An 18,618-nucleotide genomic window follows, 5' to 3' on the forward strand; every position below is an offset into this window, starting at 1 on the left:
ACAAATACATATAATATCTCATATAACAAAACAATGAGTGGTCCAAGTTTTTTTTTGTTTACTGGTACTTTGCTGATTGATGTAGGCTCTAGTAGATGTAAAGACCCTAATGCTACTGTATGTTTGTGTGTTATTCATAAAACAGACAATAATCAGGACAAATGTTCTTTGCTTTACTACAACAAGGATGTCCAATCTCTCCTTGTGATGGCTGAAATCAGACTACAATGTCGTTATCTCTTAGGATGTTACCATGTGATTTATAAACCAGTCACCCGTGTTGATAGAGAATGTAAAAATTCTGGACTGTGCACAACTATAGAGGACCAAATCTTGGTATCCCTTTTTTACTTAATTGGTTTTAACTACAGATAACATTTGTGTTTATTTACACTATACATTTTGACATCTGTTGAGTGGTGTAACTTTGAGTAAGTACCTGAGCAACAGAGTTTTCTGCATTGCTCCCATAGGGCTCATGGTTGGGAGTGCCAGTGTTCCCCGGACCGGTATTCCCTACTCCACTCCAGTTATATTCATCTCCTCGCACTGAGTGTATAAGATCATTCAAGTATTTGTAATACAAATTGCTAGAGAGAAAACCAGGTAAGAAGACCTGAAATAAAAACAAAATACTAATAAATGGAATTGATGCAAAGAATGAGATATTTATGAAGTACCTTGAATTACATTTTCAAATTAAAAACGTCGCACCCAGTCCCTCACAAAAAGGCAACTTTTTTCCTTAGCAAAAATACCAACACATGCTGTTCCATGAGCATGAAGATTTTAAGGGATATGAAACCCAAAAAATTTATTTTGAAATTCAGACACAGCATATAGTTTTCAAAAAAAGTTTACAATTTACCTCTATTATCAAATTTGCTTTGTTCAAGAGATACCCAGGTAGGCATCTGGAACACTACATGGCAGGAAATAGTGCTGCCATCTAGTGGTCTTGCAAATGGATAGCATTCTTGTAAAACTGTTGCCATACAGTGCTACAGAAAAGGGCCGGTTTCTAAGCATCCGTCCTTGCTTTTCAATAAAAGATACCAAAAGAACAAAGAAAAAATAATAATAGAAGTAAATTAGAAAAACTTTGGGTTTCATATCCCTTTAAGAATAACCGTGGGTTTTCTACAGAAAATGGTGTTGCAGGAGACAAATGACTTTTATACTTATATGAAAAAATGGGGACAACTACAGCGCCACAAGGGAAAGCTATGATATTTTGCTGCAGAAGTCACAAGGAATACTACACATAATATGTATGGCCTTACCTTCTCCATGGTGGTCCAGGCTTGACGTAATGGAGTGGTGAAGCAGTTTGGAAGGGGCCCACCTTCCCTACAGATGTTTGATTCAATTTCTAGCCGTACTGGGTCATCAAAGCCAAGAGGGTGTGTTGCTTGTAGGGAAAAATACCTAAGTTAAAAATAAAAAACAAGACTTTTTTTTTTTTTTTTTTACTTTGCAGCACAATGCGTTGACTTTGTGTTTTGGATGTGTAGGTAGTAGTAAAACTTTTTATTATTTGCACATTGGTTAAGGGATAGGATAATAGTAATGAATGTAAAATTCTAGTGCATGTTGAAACATTCATGATATTTTACAGACAAACTCAAATACTGTATACAAATACGTATCAAACATGATGATGGTCTCGCTTTTTCATAAGATACTCACTTATCATATAAGATCATTGCATCGTTTTGTGCCTCCTGACCATCATACTGCCCATTTTTTGCTGCAAGCTGTGACTGGAAGTTGTCTGCAGCCAACCAGAACTGCAATATATTCACTGCATCTTCCTTTTCCATATACTGTAAGAGAAATAATGCGATCACTAAACTGAAAATGCACAGCAAAAGTAATGTAAAATAGCCAATAAAAGAGGTCCTGCAGTGACTATTCAATCTAATAAAGAGGCTCCTGTAGGGATTATTCAATCTAATTCATAAACTAGTAACTGTCTCCAGTATATTTATAGTGGTAAACTACCATCTGTACTCTGTTTTAGGCAGTGTAAAAGTAGTTTCATGAAGAGATAGGTTAATAAGGACTGCTATAAAAAAAATCCCTCAACATTAAATGAGACAGTCTAGTCAGATCGGCATGCAATTTTAAACAACTTTCCAATTTACTTTTATCATCCAATTTGCTTTTGGTATTTCTTTGTTGATAAACATAGGAAGGCTCATATGCTTATTCCTAAGCCCTTGAAGGCCGTCTTTTCTCTCAGTGCATTTTGACAGTTTTTTTTATAGCTAGACAGCACTAGTTCATATGTGCCATATAGATAACATAGTGCTCATTGCTGTGAAGTTATTTATGAGTGAGAACTGATTGGCTAAAATGCAAGTCTGTCAAAAAAAACTAAGATAAGGGGCAATAACCGTTTTAAAGGTCATTATGGCAGATCTGCCAAATATTTGGCTTGAATTACTAAAAATAATAAAAGTAGAAATTATATCCCGGCTATTAAGTACGATCAAAAGAGATACACAGATAATGAAAACATTAGAAGGGTTTTTTTTCGAATATTTTCAAGAATTATATACCACACAACCGATAGACTCCGCTAATAAAGAGCTCTTTTGGGCTAGAATAAAAAACATAATTTATGCTTACCTGATAAATTCCTTTCTTCTGTTGTGTGATCAGTCCACGGGTCATCATTACTTCTGGGATATTATCTGCTCCCCTACAGGAAGTGCAAGAGGATTCACCCAGCAGAGTTGCTATATAGCTCCTCCCCTCTACGTCACCTCCAGTCATTCGACCAAAGACCAACGAGAAAGGAGAAGCCAAGGGTGTAGTGGTGACTGGATTATAATTTAAAAAATATTTACCTGCCTTAAAAAACAGGGCGGGCCGTGGACTGATCACACAACAGAAGAAAGGAATTTATCAGGTAAGCATAAATTATGTTTTCTTCTGTTATGTGTGATCAGTCCACGGGTCATCATTACTTCTGGGATACCAATACCAAAGCAAAAGTACACGGATGACGGGAGGGATAGGCAGGCTCATTATACAGAAGGAACCACTGCCTGAAGAACCTTTCTCCCAAAAATCGCCTCCGAAGAAGCAAAAGTGTCAAATTTGTAAAATTTGGAAAAAGTATGAAGCGAAGACCAAGTTGCAGCCTTGCAAATCTGTTCAACAGAGGCCTCATTCTTAAAGGCCCAAGTGGAAGCCACAGCTCTAGTAGAATGAGCTGTAATTCTTTCAGGAGGCTGCTGTCCAGCAGTCTCATAGGCTAAACGAATTATGCTACGAAGCCAGAAGGAGAGAGAGGTAGCCGAAGCCTTATGACCTCTCCTCTGACCAGAGTACACGACAAACAGGGAAGACGTTTGTCGAAAATCCTTAGTTGCCTGCAAGTAGAACTTGAGGGCACGAACTACATCCAGATTGTGTAGAAGACGTTCCTTCTTTGAAGAAGGATTTGGACACAAGGATGGAACAACAATCTCTTGATTGATATTCCTATTAGTGACTACCTTAGGTAAGAACCCAGGTTTAGTACGCAGAACTACCTTGTCTGAGTGAAAGATCAGATAAGGAGAATCACAATGTAAGGCTGATAATTCAGAGACTCTTCGAGCCGAGGAAATAGCCATTAAAAATAGAACTTTCCAAGATAACAATTTTATATCAATGGAATGAAGGGGTTCGAACGGAACACCCTGTAAAACGTTAAGAACTAAGTTTAAACTCCATGGCGGAGCAACAGTTTTAAACACAGGCTTGATCCTAGCTAAAGCCTGACAAAATGCCTGGACGTCTGGATTTTCTGACAGACGCTTGTGTAACAAGATGGACAGAGCTGAGATCTGTCCCTTTAATGAGTTAGCCGATAAACCCTTTTCTAAACCTTCTTGTAGAAAGGACAATATCCTAGGAATCCTAACCTTACTCCAGGAGTAATCTTTGGATTCACACCAGTATAGGTATTTACGCCATATTTTATGGTAAATCTTTCTGGTAACAGGCTTCCTAGCCTGTATCAGGGTATCAATAACCGACTCAGAAAAACCACGTTTTGATAAAATCAAGCGTTCAATTTCCAAGCAGTCAGCTTCAGAGAAGTTAGATTTTGATGTTTGAATGGACCCTGTATCAGAAGGTCCTGTCTTAGAGGTAGAGACCAAGGCGGACAGGATGACATGTCCACTAGATCTGCATACCAAGTCCTGCGTGGCCATGCAGGTGCTATTAGAATCACTGATGCTCTCTCCTGTTTGATTTTGGCAATCAATCGAGGAAGCAGCGGGAAGGGTGGAAACACATAAGCCATCCTGAAGTTCCAAGGTGCTGTCAAAGCATCTATCAGAACCGCTCCCGGATCCCTGGATCTGGATCCGTAGCGAGGAAGTTTGGCGTTCTGGCGAGACGCCATGAGATCTATATCTGGTTTGCCCCAACGTCGAAGTATTTGGGCAAAGACCTCCGGATGAAGTTCCCACTCCCCCGGATGAAACGTCTGGCGACTCAAGAAATCCGCCTCCCAGTTCTCCACTCCCGGGATGTGGATTGCTGACAGGTGGCAAGAGTGAGACTCTGCCCAGCGAAATATCTTTGATACTTCCATCATTGCTAGGGAGCTTCTTGTCCCTCCCTGATGGTTGATGTAAGCTACAGTCGTGATGTTGTCCGACTGAAACCTGATGAACCCCCGAGTTTTTAACTGGGGCCAAGCTAGAAGGGCATTGAGAACTGCTCTCAATTCCAGAATGTTTATTGGCAGGAGACTTTCCTCCTGACTCCATTGTCCCTGAGCCTTCAGAGAATTCCAGACAGCGCCCCAACCTAGTAGGCTGGCGTCTGTTGTTACAATTGTCCAGTCCGGCCTGCTGAATGGCATCCCCCTGGACAGATGTGGCCGAGAAAGCCACCATAGAAGAGAGTTTCTGGTCTCTTGATCCAGATTCAGAGTGGGGGACAAATCTGAGTAATCCCCATTCCACTGACTCAGCATGCACAATTGCAGCGGTCTGAGATGTAGGCGTGCAAAGGGTACTATGTCCATTGCTGCTACCATTAAGCCGATCACCTCCATGCATTGAGCTACTGACGGGAGTTGAATGGAATGAAGGACACGGCATGCATTTAGAAGCTTTGTTAATCTGTCTTCTGTCAGATAAATCTTCATTTCTACAGAATCTATAAGAGTCCCCAAGAATGGAACTTTTGTGAGAGGAAAGAGAGAACTCTTCTTTTCGTTCACTTTCCATCCATGCGACCTTAGAAATGCCAGAACTAACTCTGTATGAGACTTGGCAGTTTGAAAGCTTGAAGCTTGTATCAGAATGTCGTCTAGGTACGGAGCTACCGAAATTCCTCGCGGTCTTAGTACCGCCAGAAGGGCACCCAGAACCTTTGTGAAGATTCTTGGAGCCGTAGCCAATCCGAATGGAAGGGCTACAAACTGGTAATGCCTGTTTAAGAAGGCAAACCTTAGATACCGGTAATGATCTTTGTGAATCGGTATGTGAAGGTAAGCATCCTTTAAATCCACTGTGGTCATGTACTGACCCTTTTGGATCATGGGTAAGATTGTCCGAATAGTTTCCATTTTGAACGATGGAACTCTTAGGAATTTGTTTAGGATCTTTAAATCCAAGATTGGCCTGAAAGTTCCCTCTTTTTTGGGAACCACAAACAGGTTTGAGTAAAACCCTTGTCCTTGTTCCGACAGCGGAACCGGATGGATCACTCCCATTAATAATAGATCTTGTACACAGCGTAGAAACGCGTCTTTCTTTATTTGGTTTGTTGACAACCTTGACAGATGAAATCTCCCTCTTGGGGGAGAGAATTTGAAATCTAGAAGGTATCCCTGAGATATGATCTCTAGCGCCCAGGGATCCTGGACATCTCTTGCCCAAGCCTGGGCGAAGAGAGAGAGTCTGCCCCCCACTAGATCCGGTCCCGGATCGGGGGCCCTCGGTTCATGCTGTCTTAGGGGCAGCAGCAGGTTTCCTGGCCTGCTTGCCCTTACTCCAGGACTGGTTAGGTTTCCAGCCTTGTCTGTAACGAGCAACAGCTCCTTCCTGTTTTGGTGCAGTGGAAGTTGATGCTGTTCCTGTTTTGAAATTCCGAAAGGGACGAAAAATAGACTGTCTAGCCTTAGCTTTGGCTTTGTCTTGAGGTAGAGCGTGGCCCTTACCCCCTGTAATGTCAGCAATAATTTCTTTCAAACCGGGCCCAAATAAAGTTTGCCCCTTGAAAGTATATTAAGTAATTTGGACTTAGAAGTTACATCAGCCGACCAGGATTTTAGCCACAGCGCCCTACGTGCCTGAATGGCGAATCCTGAATTCTTAGCCGTAAGTTTGGTTAAATGTACTACGGCCTCCGAAATGAATGAATTAGCTAGTTTAAGGACTCTAAGCCTGTCCGTAATGTCGTCCAGCGTAGCTGAACTAAGGTTCTCTTCCAGAGACTCAATCCAAAAAGCTGCCGCAGCCGTAATCGGCGCGATGCATGCAAGGGGTTGCAATATAAAACCTTGTTGAACAAACATTTTCTTAAGGTAACCCTCTAATTTTTTATCCATAGGATCTGAAAAAGCACAGCTATCCTCCACCGGGATAGTGGTGCGCTTAGCTAAAGTAGAAACTGCTCCCTCCACCTTAGGGACCGTTTGCCATAAGTCCCGTGTGGTGGCGTCTATTGGAAACATCTTTCTAAATATTGGAGGGGGTGAGAACGGCACACCGGGTCTATCCCACTCCTTAGTAACAATTTCAGTTAATCTCTTAGGTATAGGAAAAACGTCAGTACTCGCCGGTACCGCAAAGTATTTATCCAACCTACACATTTTCTCTGGTATTGCAACAGTGTTACAATCGTTAAGAGCCGCTAAGACCTCCCCTAGTAATACACGGAGGTTTTCCAATTTAAATTTAAAATTTGAAATATCTGAATCCAATCTGCTTGGATCAGAACCGTCACCTACAGAATGAAGCTCTCCGTCCTCATGCTCTGCAAGCTGTGACGCAGTATCAGACATGGCCCTAGAATTATCAGCGCACTCTGTTCTCACCCCAGAGTGATCACGCTTGCCTCTTAGTTCTGGTAATTTAGCCAAAACTTCAGTCATAACAGTAGCCATATCTTGTAATGTTATCTGTAATGGCTGCCCAGATGTACTAGGCGCCATAATATCACGCACCTCCCGGGCGGGAGATGCAGGTACTGACACGTGAGGCGAGTTAGTCGGCATAACTCTCCCCTCGCTGTTTGGTGAAATTTGTTCAATTTGTACAGATTGGCTTTTATTTAAAGTAGCATCAATACAGTTAGTACATAAATTTCTATTGGGCTCCACCTTGGCATTGGAACAAATGACACAGGTATCTTCCTCTGAATCAGACATGTTTAACACACTAGCAATAAACATGCAACTCGGTTACAATCTTATTTAACAAAAACGTACTGTGCCTCAAGAAGCACTAAACGATTAAATGACAGTTGAAATAATGAACTGAAAAACAGTTATAGCATCACACTTTAAAAACAACACAACTTTTTAGCAAAGGTTTGTTCCCATTAGTAAAATAACACTAATTAAGTTTTAAACAGAAAAATTACAGAGCAACGTTTTAAATCACAGTCACTATATAAGTCTCACAGCTCTGCTGAGAGAATCTACCTCCCTTCAAAGAAGTTTGAAGACCTCTGAGTTCTGTTAGAGATGAACCGGATCATGCAGAAAATACAAGAGTAACTGACTGGAAATTTTTGATGCGTAGCAAAGAGCGCCAAAAACGGCCCCTCCCTCTCACACACAGCAGTGAGAGAGAAACGAAACTGTCATAATTAAAACAAGCAAACTGCCAAGTGGAAAAATAATGCCCAAATATTTATTCACTCAGTACCTCATTAATGCAAACGATTCTACATTCCAGCAAAAACGTTTAACATGAAAAATACCTATTAAAAGGTTTAATGTACTTTTACAGAGTAATTCCGGTGAAATACCATCCCCAGAATACTAAAGTGTAGAATATACATACATGTTCATTATAACGGTATGGCAGGATCTTTTCATCAATTCCATTCAGAAAATAAAAACTGCTACATACCTCAATGCAGATTCAACTGCCCGCTGTCCCCTGATCTGAAGTTTTTACCTCCCTCAGATGGCCGAGAAACAGCAATATGATCTTAACTACTCCGGTTAAAATCATAAGAAAAACTCTGGTAGATTCTTCTTCAAACTCTGCCAGAGAGGTAATAACACGCTCCGGTGCTATTGTAAAATAACAAACTTTTGATTGAAGTTCTAAAAACTAAGTATAATCACCATAGTCCTCTCACACCTCCTATCTAGTCTTTGGGTGCAAGAGAATGACTGGAGGTGACGTAGAGGGGAGGAGCTATATAGCAACTCTGCTGGGTGAATCCTCTTGCACTTCCTGTAGGGGAGCAGATAATATCCCAGAAGTAATGATGACCCGTGGACTGATCACACATAACAGAAGAAACACTGCAACTTTCTCTTCCAAATCTAGAAAACCTGAATGCCCCAATTTCTAAGGAAGAAATCCTGTCTACAATTAAAAACGCAAAATTAAACAAAGCAGCTGGGCCAGACGGGATTCCGATAGAACTATATAAAATTCTTATGGAAGAAATTAGTAATACCTTAGCGCTTCTATTTAACAATTATTATACAACGTCTTCCCCTATTTCTAACCTTTTTTCTGCAGCTAATATAACTATGATTCCTAAAAAGGGCAAAGACCCTGAGCATACAGCTTCCTACAGACCTATATCTGTTTTAAATTCTGATTATAAAATTCTTCTTTCTATTATTGCCAACAGAATTAAGGGTTTTTTGTCCAAAATAATACATGTGGATCAAACGGGTTTTATGAATGAACGCTCCGTAACCTCTAATCTCCGGAAAGTTGAGTCACTATTAGATTTTTTTTGGAATCAAAATCTGACCCCAAAAGAGATAAAGGAGAAGTCAGATAAGGACCTAGCTATATTATCCGTAGACGCCGAGAAGGCTTTCGATTCTATACTCATTAGAACGTTTTGGTTTCAAAGGATATTGTTTAGTTTTTATTGCCAAGATATATAAAAACCCATACTCAGCACTTCTAATAAATGGTAATCTTTCAGATAAAATTGTACTAGGACGGGGTACACGACAAGGTTGTCCTTTGTCCCCCTTATTGTTCAATATTTCAATTGAATAGTTAGCAATTTGGCTTCGCACAGAATTAGCAGGGATAAGAGTTGGTACAATGGCTTTCAAAATTTCACTTTATGCTGATGATCTGCTAATCTTTTTAGAATATTCAACAAAGTCTATCCCAAGAATTCTTTATATATTAGCGACCTTTAGCTTTTTTTCAGGATACAAGATCAATGTTCAAAAAAAGCGAACTTTTATGGATACAAAAATGTAAGGGAAGTTATATGGAACATCCCTTTAAAAACACAGACAATATTAAATATTTGGGCATAACATTACACAAAAATCCTAAGATGTGGTATAATTTAAATTTCACAACGGTATTTGAAAAAGCGATTTCAGATCTTAAAAATTGGGCTGCATTTCCCCTCTCTTCTTGCCCAAGTTAATTTGGTCAAAACAATCATCTTTCCACGGATACTTTATCTGCTCCAAAATCTACCCTTATTCATTCCTAACTCGGAAATTCAGAAGTTTTATGCGATATGCTCACAATTTCTATGGAAAGGTTGTAAAGCCCGTATTTCAATAGCGAAACTCTGTCAAAAAAAGATAAATGGTGGATTCGCTTTGCCGGATATTAAACTATATAATCTGACTACACTAGCTAAAATAGCTATAGGATGGTTGATTGGCTCAAACTCTGCGGAGGCAGAGAGTAAACTCATAGCCCCTTTCTCTTTAAAGGCGGTTCTGCACTGTAAAATATTATTTTAGCCTGGCAAAAGATTTGTGTTATGTTGGATATAGATTATAGATTTTCATCTTTTTTACCAATTCAAGGTAATTCAGAGTTTATTCCGGGAATACACGATCCAATATATCGGACTTGGGCACAAAATTGACTCAAATGCATCTATCAACTTACTTCCACCTCAGGACAAATGCTTTCTTTTAATAATATAATGACCCTATATGAACTTCCTAGACAAAGCTTATTCGCCTACTTTCAAACACGGCATTATATTAAGTCACAAGACTGGGGTAGCTGTGTCAATGTTCGGTGGTCTGAGATTCATGAATGTATTAAAAAGGCTGTATCGGGCAAATTTACAATTTCCCTCTTATACAATATCATGTTAGCTAAACAGGCACAAGTCGTTTCCCAAAATTTGGTCTCTTCTTGGTGCCATTATTTTCCTCGATTTGAGCTAATGAATATCTCTCAGAGTTTTTCTGTATTAGAGAAACTGAATATATAAATTGCCTGGAAAGAATCACATACCAAACTATTAAATAATACATATTTAACTCCTCTTAAAATGTCTAAATTCTCTGCTGCAATACAACAGTGGTGTCGAAAATGCCATCTATTAAATGCAGATATTATACATATGCTTTTCTATTGCCCAAAAATAAATCAACTTTGGGGCAAAGTCAACCATTGGTACAACAGGCAGTTCTATGATAATTTTAAAATACAAGCCTATCATGTAATTTTTCTGATACACCCCAATCTAGCTGAAGTTAAACCTAAGAATATTAAGACACTAAATACGATAATTATGGTAACTAGAATTTTGATCTTGAAAACATGGAAAGATGTACCACCACCCAGATTTTCCCATTTTCGTAATATGCTCCTTCAACAACTAGTGTTTGAATCACATAATACAGTATTCCAGTTCAAGGATAGGGCCGAGGAATTCATTCACAACTGGAGATTTATAATTAATTTACATCCACTTACTATACAGAAGCAAATATTGGCCCCTTTGGGTTTTACTGAAGCCTATAGGAATTTTTTGGCTATTAATTATAGCAGTTTAAGTCTAGGACTGGAACTCGGGACCATTGACTGAGAGAGGGGGGAGAGGAGATAGAAGTAGGTTGTTTTTGTGGGTTTTTTTTTTTCTTTTTTCTCTCTGTCCCTCTTTTTTCTTTTCCGTCTGATTTGTTTTGTTTTATTTTATGTGGTTATGTGATGTTTTGTTGATTTACTGTTAAGTGTTTTAATTTAGGAAAACTTTCCAACAAGAGTACTTTGGCTTCGGCCTAAAATTTAAATTAATCTATGTATATACAGATAGTTATTTGAGTCATGGAAAATTCTAGGCCTAAGTTTATGCCTATAATAGGACAGAGAAAGTTTATATTACACTATATTATGTTGATATATGATTTAATATCTATATTTAAACTATGTAAAAGATGTAGCATCTATATTCAAATTTCCTTTTTACATTGATGTACATATAGATATGGTTTATATATGTATATGCATATGTATGTATGGATATATAGATTATAGGATAGTTTTAGGCATAATCTGTCTCTGTGTTTTCAATTAGGCCAAGAAAGATCAGGATATATGAGAGTGTGTTGATATATAACTCATGTAAAGATATATGTTTTATGAAATTTTAAGGCCTAATCCATGACTTTTAGTTGGGCCAAGAAAGAGCATGTTGTATTATATTGTTTTATTAGATGATTTACCCTGCAAGGTGCAAAGATGTAATACTTTTGCTCAAATTATGTTTTGTACTCTGTTGGATAATAAATAAAGATGTTAAAAAAAAAGATAAGGGGCGGTCTGCAGAGGCTTAGATATATTAATAGAACTGTTGATTATGCAAAACTGGTAAATGGGTAATAAAGTTATTATCTATCTTTTTAAACAATACAAATTCTGGAGTAGACTTTCTTTAAGATGTGACTATTTATCCCTAGAATTTTAGTTTTACACTGCAATATATGTAACCTGTATATAACACATTATGTTTTAGCTTAGAGACCTTTTTAATCGCAGGTGGCTATCTTAGTGCATAAGAAACTCCTAATTGGTATGTTTACTCTGAAAATTAACTTAAGGGACATGAAACACAAAAATTGTCTTTCTTGATTCAGACAGTGCAAATGTATAAAATAATTATAGTTATATGCTGCCATATATTGCTCCAGTCATGCACACACTCCTTCACCTTCCTACCTGCTTTTTTACCTGCTTTAGATATTAAAGTGATAGTAAACCGCAAAATTTTCTTTTATGATTCAGATAGAACATACAATTTTAAACAACTTTCCAATTTAATTCTATTATCACATTTTCTTCATTCTCTTGTTATCCATTGCTGAAGGGATAGCATTGCACTACTGACAGGAAGCTGAAAATATTTATTTAGCCAATCACAAGAGACAAATGTGTGCAGGTATCAATTAGCAGCAGCTCCCACTAGTGTAGGATATATGCGTATACATTTTTTAATAAGGGATATTAAGAGAACGAAGCAGATTTGAAAATAGTAGTGAATTTAAAAGTGTCTTAAAATTGCATGCTCTTTCTGAATCATGCAAGTTTAATTTTGGCTTTCCTATCCCTTTAAGAGAACAAAGTAGATTTGATAAAATAAGTAAATTGGAATGTTTTCTTAAAATGTTACACTATACCTGAATCCTAAAATATTTTTGGGGCTTTAGGTCTGTTTAACTAACAGACAAGCAAGTGCACAGTTAGTATGTACAAATAAGCAGCCTACTAGTCTCCTAAACTGCCAAGATGCCAGTCAAAGAATTAAAAAAGGTGAAACTCAGTTACAATATTCTGATGAGACACTATGTTCTGGCGTACATTTTCACTTTTATGTCCTTTAGAATGTAAAGCTCCACAATTCTGTGCATTTAGTATATATTCTACACATATTCTTGTTTATTAAATCAATTACATTATGGCTTCATTTAAACTGACCTTGTGAAAAGGTCATCAACAAATTAGTAGAGATTTTTAGCTGCTATTAAATATTTTTCTGTCAATCATACCCACTCCGTTTACCTCAAGGTAAGTATTGATTTGTTAAAGGGACATGAATGTCAAAATTAAACTTACATGGATCAGACAGAGCATGTAGAGACCTTTCAACTGACTTATTATAAAATGTACTTTGTTCTTTTAGTATCCTTTGTTAAAAAGCATACCTTGGTAGGCTTAGCAGCAGCAATGCCCTTCTGAGAGCTAAGCAGTGATTTGTGGCTACACACATGCCTCATGGTTTTCCAGATGTACTCAGCTAGCTCCTAGTAGTGCATCACTGCTAAGAAACTTACTTTAACTATGCGCTTAATCCATTTGCAGGGGATAAAAACTGTCATATGCAAGCATTGCAATAAAAAATGCTGTAACCAATTTCTTTTTTAAATCAATTTATGTAGAAAATAAAGGACATTTTTTTAAAAAAAAAAAAAAAAAAAAAAAAGGGGGGGAATGTATTTGCAGATGCATACTACACTTCCCAAGAGTTTTACCTGGAATTAAAGTGAAGGTAAAGTTATCCGGTATTGCAGTTAACCAACCATTTCTCAATAGTACCTTAATGTATTCGCCAAGTTTTTTTTATTCTTTTATTACTGGTATATTTATCCATAAAAATATATTTTAAATTCCCTCACTGTTTGGCCGCCGACTCCTCCCAAGACTTACTTCCCTGTTCTGAAAGCTGTGACGTCTTGAGCGGTCCCCCAACGGCCTACATTTCAATGGGACAATAGAAAAACGTGATCAAAAAGGTAAAAAAAAAAAAAGGAAATTTATGCTTACCTGATAAATTAATTTCTTCTACGATATGACGAGTCCACTGATTTCATCCTTACTTGTGGGATTTATCCTCCTGCAAACAGGAAGTGGCAAAGAGCACCACAGCAGAGCTGTATATATAGCTCCTCCCGTCCCTCCACCTCCAGTCATTCGACCGAAGTTAGGAAGAGAAAGGAAAAGCCAAAGGTGCAGAGATGACTGAAGTTTATAAAAAATAAATAATATAATGTCTCAAAAATGACAGGGTGGGCCGTGGACTCGTTATATCGTAGAAGAAATAAATTTATCAGGTAAGCATAAATTTCCTTTTCTTCTACAAGATATGACGAGTCCACGGATTTCATCCTTACTTGTGGGATACAATACCAAAGCTACAGGACACGGATGAAAGGGAGGGACAAGACAGGAACCTAAACGTAAGGCACCACTGCTTGAAGAACCTTTCTCCCAAAACCAGCCTCAGAAGAAGCAAAAGTATCAAATTTGGAAAATTTGGAAAAAGTATGAAGAGACGACCAAGTTGCAGCCTTGCAAATCTGTTCAACAGAAGCATCATTTTCAAACGCCCATGAGGAAGCCACAGCCCTAGTAGAATGAGCCGTAATTCTTTCAGGAGGCTGCTGTCCAGCAGTCTCATACGCCAGGCGGATGATGCTCTTCAGCCAAAAAGAAAGAGAGAGGTAGCCGTAGCTTTCTGACCCCTACGCTTTCCAGAAAAAACAATGAATAATGAAGATGACTGACGGAAATCCTTAGTCGCCTGCAAGTAAAACTTCAGGGCACGGACTACGTCCAAGTTATGCAACATACGCTCCTTCTTAGAAGAAGGGTTAGGACATAGTGAAGGAACAACAATTTCCTGATTAATATTCTTATTAGAAACAACCTTAGGAAGGAAACCAGGTTTGGTACGTAAAACCACCTTATCAGAATGCAAGATAAGATAAGGCGAATCACATTGTAATGCTGAAAGCTCAGAAACTCTATGAGCAGAAGAAATAGCAACCAAAAACTTTCCAAGATAACAACAAAAACTTTCCAAGATAACAACTTAATATCTATGGAATGCATGGGTTCAAACGGAACCCCTTGAAGAACATTAAGAACTAAACTCAAACTCCAGGGTGGAGCAATTGGTCTAAACACAGGCTTAATTCTGGTTAAAGCCTGACAAAAAGACTGAACATCTGCCAAACGTTTGTGTAGCAAAATTGACAAAGCAGAAATTTGTCCCTTTAAGGAACTCGCTGATAACCCTTTCTCCAATCCTTCTTGGAGAAAAGACAGAATCCTGGGAATCCTAACTTTACTCCATGAGTAGCCCTTGGATTCACACCAAAAAAGATATTTATGCCATATCTTATGAGAGATCTTTCTAGTGACAGGCTTATGTGCCTGAATCAAAGTATCGATGACCGAATCAGAGAATCCCCGCTTAGACAAAATCAAGCGTTCAATCTCCAAGCAGTCAGCTGCAGAGAAATTAGATTTGGATGTTGGAAAGGACCTTGAATGAGAAGGTCCTGTCTCAATTGAAGTTTCCACGGTGGCAGAGAGGACATGTCCACTAGATCTGCATACCAAGTCCTGCATGGCCACGCAAGCACGATTAGAATTACTGAAGCTCTCTCCTGTTTGATCCGACCAATCACCCGGGGCAGGAGAGGAAACGGTGGAAACACTTAAGCTAGGTTGAACGACCAAAGGCACTGCCAAGGCATCTATCAGTTCAGCCTGAGGATCCCTTGATCTGGATCCGTATCTTGGGAGCTTGGCATTCTGTCGAGATGCCATCAGATCCAATTCCGGTCTGCCCCATTGGAGAATCAGTGAGGCAAATACCTCCGGATGGAGTTCCCACTCCCCCGGATGAAAAGCCTGTCGGCTTAAAAAGTCCGCTTCCCAGTTGTCCACTCCTGGGATGTAGATTGCTGACAGATAACAAGAGTGGGCCTCCGCCCATCGAATTATCTTGGCTACTTCTGTCATCACTAAGGAACTCCTCGTTCCGCCCTGATGATTGATGTAAGCCACAGTCGTGATGTTGTCCGACTGGAATCTGATGAATTTGTCCGAAGCCAACTGAGGCCACGCCTGGAGCGCATTGAATATTGCTCTCAGTTCCAGAATATTGATTGGAAGTAGAGACTCCACCTGAGTCCATACACCCTGAGCCTTCAGGGAATTCCAGACTGCACCCCAGCCTAGTAGACTGGCGTCCGTTGTCATTATCACCCATGAGGGTCTGCGGAAACACGTCCCTTGGGACAGATGATCCGGCGACAACCACCAAAGAAGAGAGTCCCTGGTCTCCTGGTCCAGAATGATCTGAGGAGATAAATTTGCATAATCCCCATTCCACTGTCCGAGCATGCACAGTTGCAGTGGTCTGAGATGAAATCGAGCAAACGGAATTATGTCCATTGCCGCCACCATCAATCCAATTACCTCCATGCACTGAGCCACTGATGGACGAGGATTGGACTGAAGGGCTCAGCATGTATTTAGAATCTTTGACTTTCTGACCTCTGTCAAAAAAATCTTCATGGCTATAGAATCTATCAGAGTTCCCAAGAAGGAAAACCTTGTCTGTGGAATTAGTGAAATTTTTTCTAGATTCACCTTCCATCCATGAGTTCTCAGAAAGGACAACACCGTGTCTGTATGAGATTTTGTTAGATGATAAGTCGATGCCTGAATCAGAATATCGTCCAGATAAGGCGCCACTGCTATGCCCCGCGGCCTGAGAACCTCCAGAAGGGACCCTAAAACCTTCGTGAAGATTCTGGGTGCTGTGGCCCACCCGAAGGGAAGGGCCACAAACTGAAAATGTTTGTCCAGGAAGGCAAACCTTAGGTACTGCATCCTTCAAGTCTACGGTAGTCATACATTGACCCTCCTGGATCATTGGTAAAATTGTTCGAATGGTCTCCATCTTGAAAGATGGGACACTGAGAAACTTGTTTAGACTCTTGAGATCTAAAATGGGTCTGAACGTTCCCTCTTTTTTGGGAACCACAAAGAGATTTGCGTAAAAACCCCCGCCCCTGTTCTAGTCTTGGAACGGGACGAATTACTCCCATAGTAGAGAGGTCTTTTACACAACGTAAGAACACCTCTCTTTTTATCTGGTCTACAGACAATCGAGAAAGAAGATATCTCCCTCTTGGGAGAAAATGTTTGAATGACAGTTGATACCCGTGAGTCACAATTTCCAGTGCCCAGGGGTCCTGAACATCTCTTGCACAAGCCTGGGCAAAGAAAGAAAGTCTGCCCCCTACTAAATCCGGTCCTGGATCGGGGGCCGCCCCTTCAAGCTGTCTTGGTAGTAGCAGCGGGCTTCTTGTGTTGTTTACCCTTGTTCCAAGCCTGGTTGGGTCTCTAGACAGACTTGGTCTGAACAAAATTCCCTTACTGTTTTGCGGAGGAAGAGGAAGAAGAGGGTACTCCTTTAAAGTTCCGAAAGGAACGAAAATTATTCTGTTTACCCCTCAATTTAACAGTCTTATCCTGAGGTAGGAGATGATCCTTACCTCCCGTGATGTCAGAAATGATTTCCTTCAAGTCAGGCCCGAATAGGGTCTTACCCTTGAAAGGAATAGCCAAAAGCTTTGACTTAGATGACACATCAGCAGACCATGATTTTAACTATAACGCTCTACGCGCTAAAATGGCAAATCCAGCATTTTTCGACGCCAACTTAGCAATTTGAAAGGCGGCATCTGTGATAAAAGAATTAGCCAGCTTGAGAGCCTTAATGCTATCTAAGATATCCTCTAAAGGAGTCTCAGTCTTAAGAGACTCTTCTAAGGCCTAAAACCAGAAGGCTGCTGCAGTGGTAACTGGTACAATGCATGCTGTTGGTTGCAAGAGGAAACCTTGATGAATAAACTATTTCTTTAGAAGACCCTCCAATTTCTTATCCATGGGGTCTTTGAAAGCACAGCTGTCCTCAATAGGAATATTTGTATGCTTAGCCAGTGTAGATATGGCTCCTTCCCCCTTAGGGACTATTTACCAGGAGTCCCGAACAGTGTCAGATATAGGATACATTTTCTTGAAATTAGTAGAGGGAGCGAACAGGATACCCGGTCTGTCCCATTCCCTCTTAATAATCTCCGAAATTCTTTTAGGAACCGGAAAAACATCAGTGTAAGCAGGTACCTCTAAGTATTTGTCCATCTTACACAATTTCTCTGGTGGTACCACAATAGGGTCACAGTCATCCAGAGTCGCTAAAACCTCCCTAAGTAAAAGACGGAGGTGCTCAAGCTTAAATTTAAAGCACATAACGTCCGAGTCCGTCTGAGGTAACGCACTTCCCAAATCGGAAAGTTCCCCCTCAGATAGAAGTTCCCTGACCCTCAATTCAGATCCCTGTGAGGGTACATCGGAAATAGCTAACAACGTATCAGAGGGCTCAGCATTCACATTGACCTCTGTCCTACTGCGTTTACACTGGCAACTTAGATAATACCTCTGTAAGGGTAGTTGACATACCTGCAGCCATATCCTGCAGAGTAAACTAAGTAGACGCGGTTGAAGAACCTGGGGTCGATTGGGTGGGCATTAAAGGTTGTGACGCTTGGGGAGAAGCTGGCGGTATACCCGGATTCCCTTCAGGCTGAGAATCATCTTTACACACATTATCTTTACATAAAATGTGTGCTTTATATTGTAAGGCCCTCTCAGTACACGAGGGACAAAAAGTCAGAGGGTGTTCCACAGTGGCATTTAAACACATAGAGCAAGGAGTTTCCTCCTCAGAGTCCGACATGTTAAACAGACTAGCAATACTGATAATAGTCGTACCTTGATAAATATTGAGCTCTAAATTAAATTAAATGCGAAAAAAAAATGAAGC

General features: G+C 39.7%; 1 protein-coding gene across 1 annotated transcript in view; it reads right to left on the bottom strand.

The window, feature by feature from the left end:
• Positions 1–18,618, bottom strand: part of AKAP10 (A-kinase anchoring protein 10) — a 212,843-nt gene that overhangs the window by 52,815 nt on the left and 141,410 nt on the right. Inside the window, exons 8-10 of the mRNA XM_053706086.1 lie at positions 1,690–1,826; positions 1,284–1,428; positions 440–616 (exon numbers count right to left, since the gene is read on the bottom strand). Coding sequence (XP_053562061.1) covers positions 440–616; positions 1,284–1,428; positions 1,690–1,826 — 459 coding nt within the window. The remainder of the gene's footprint in view (positions 1–439; positions 617–1,283; positions 1,429–1,689; positions 1,827–18,618) is intronic.

This window comes from Bombina bombina, chromosome 3 (assembly GCF_027579735.1).
Source record: "Bombina bombina isolate aBomBom1 chromosome 3, aBomBom1.pri, whole genome shotgun sequence".
NCBI lineage: Eukaryota > Metazoa > Chordata > Amphibia > Anura > Bombinatoridae > Bombina > Bombina bombina.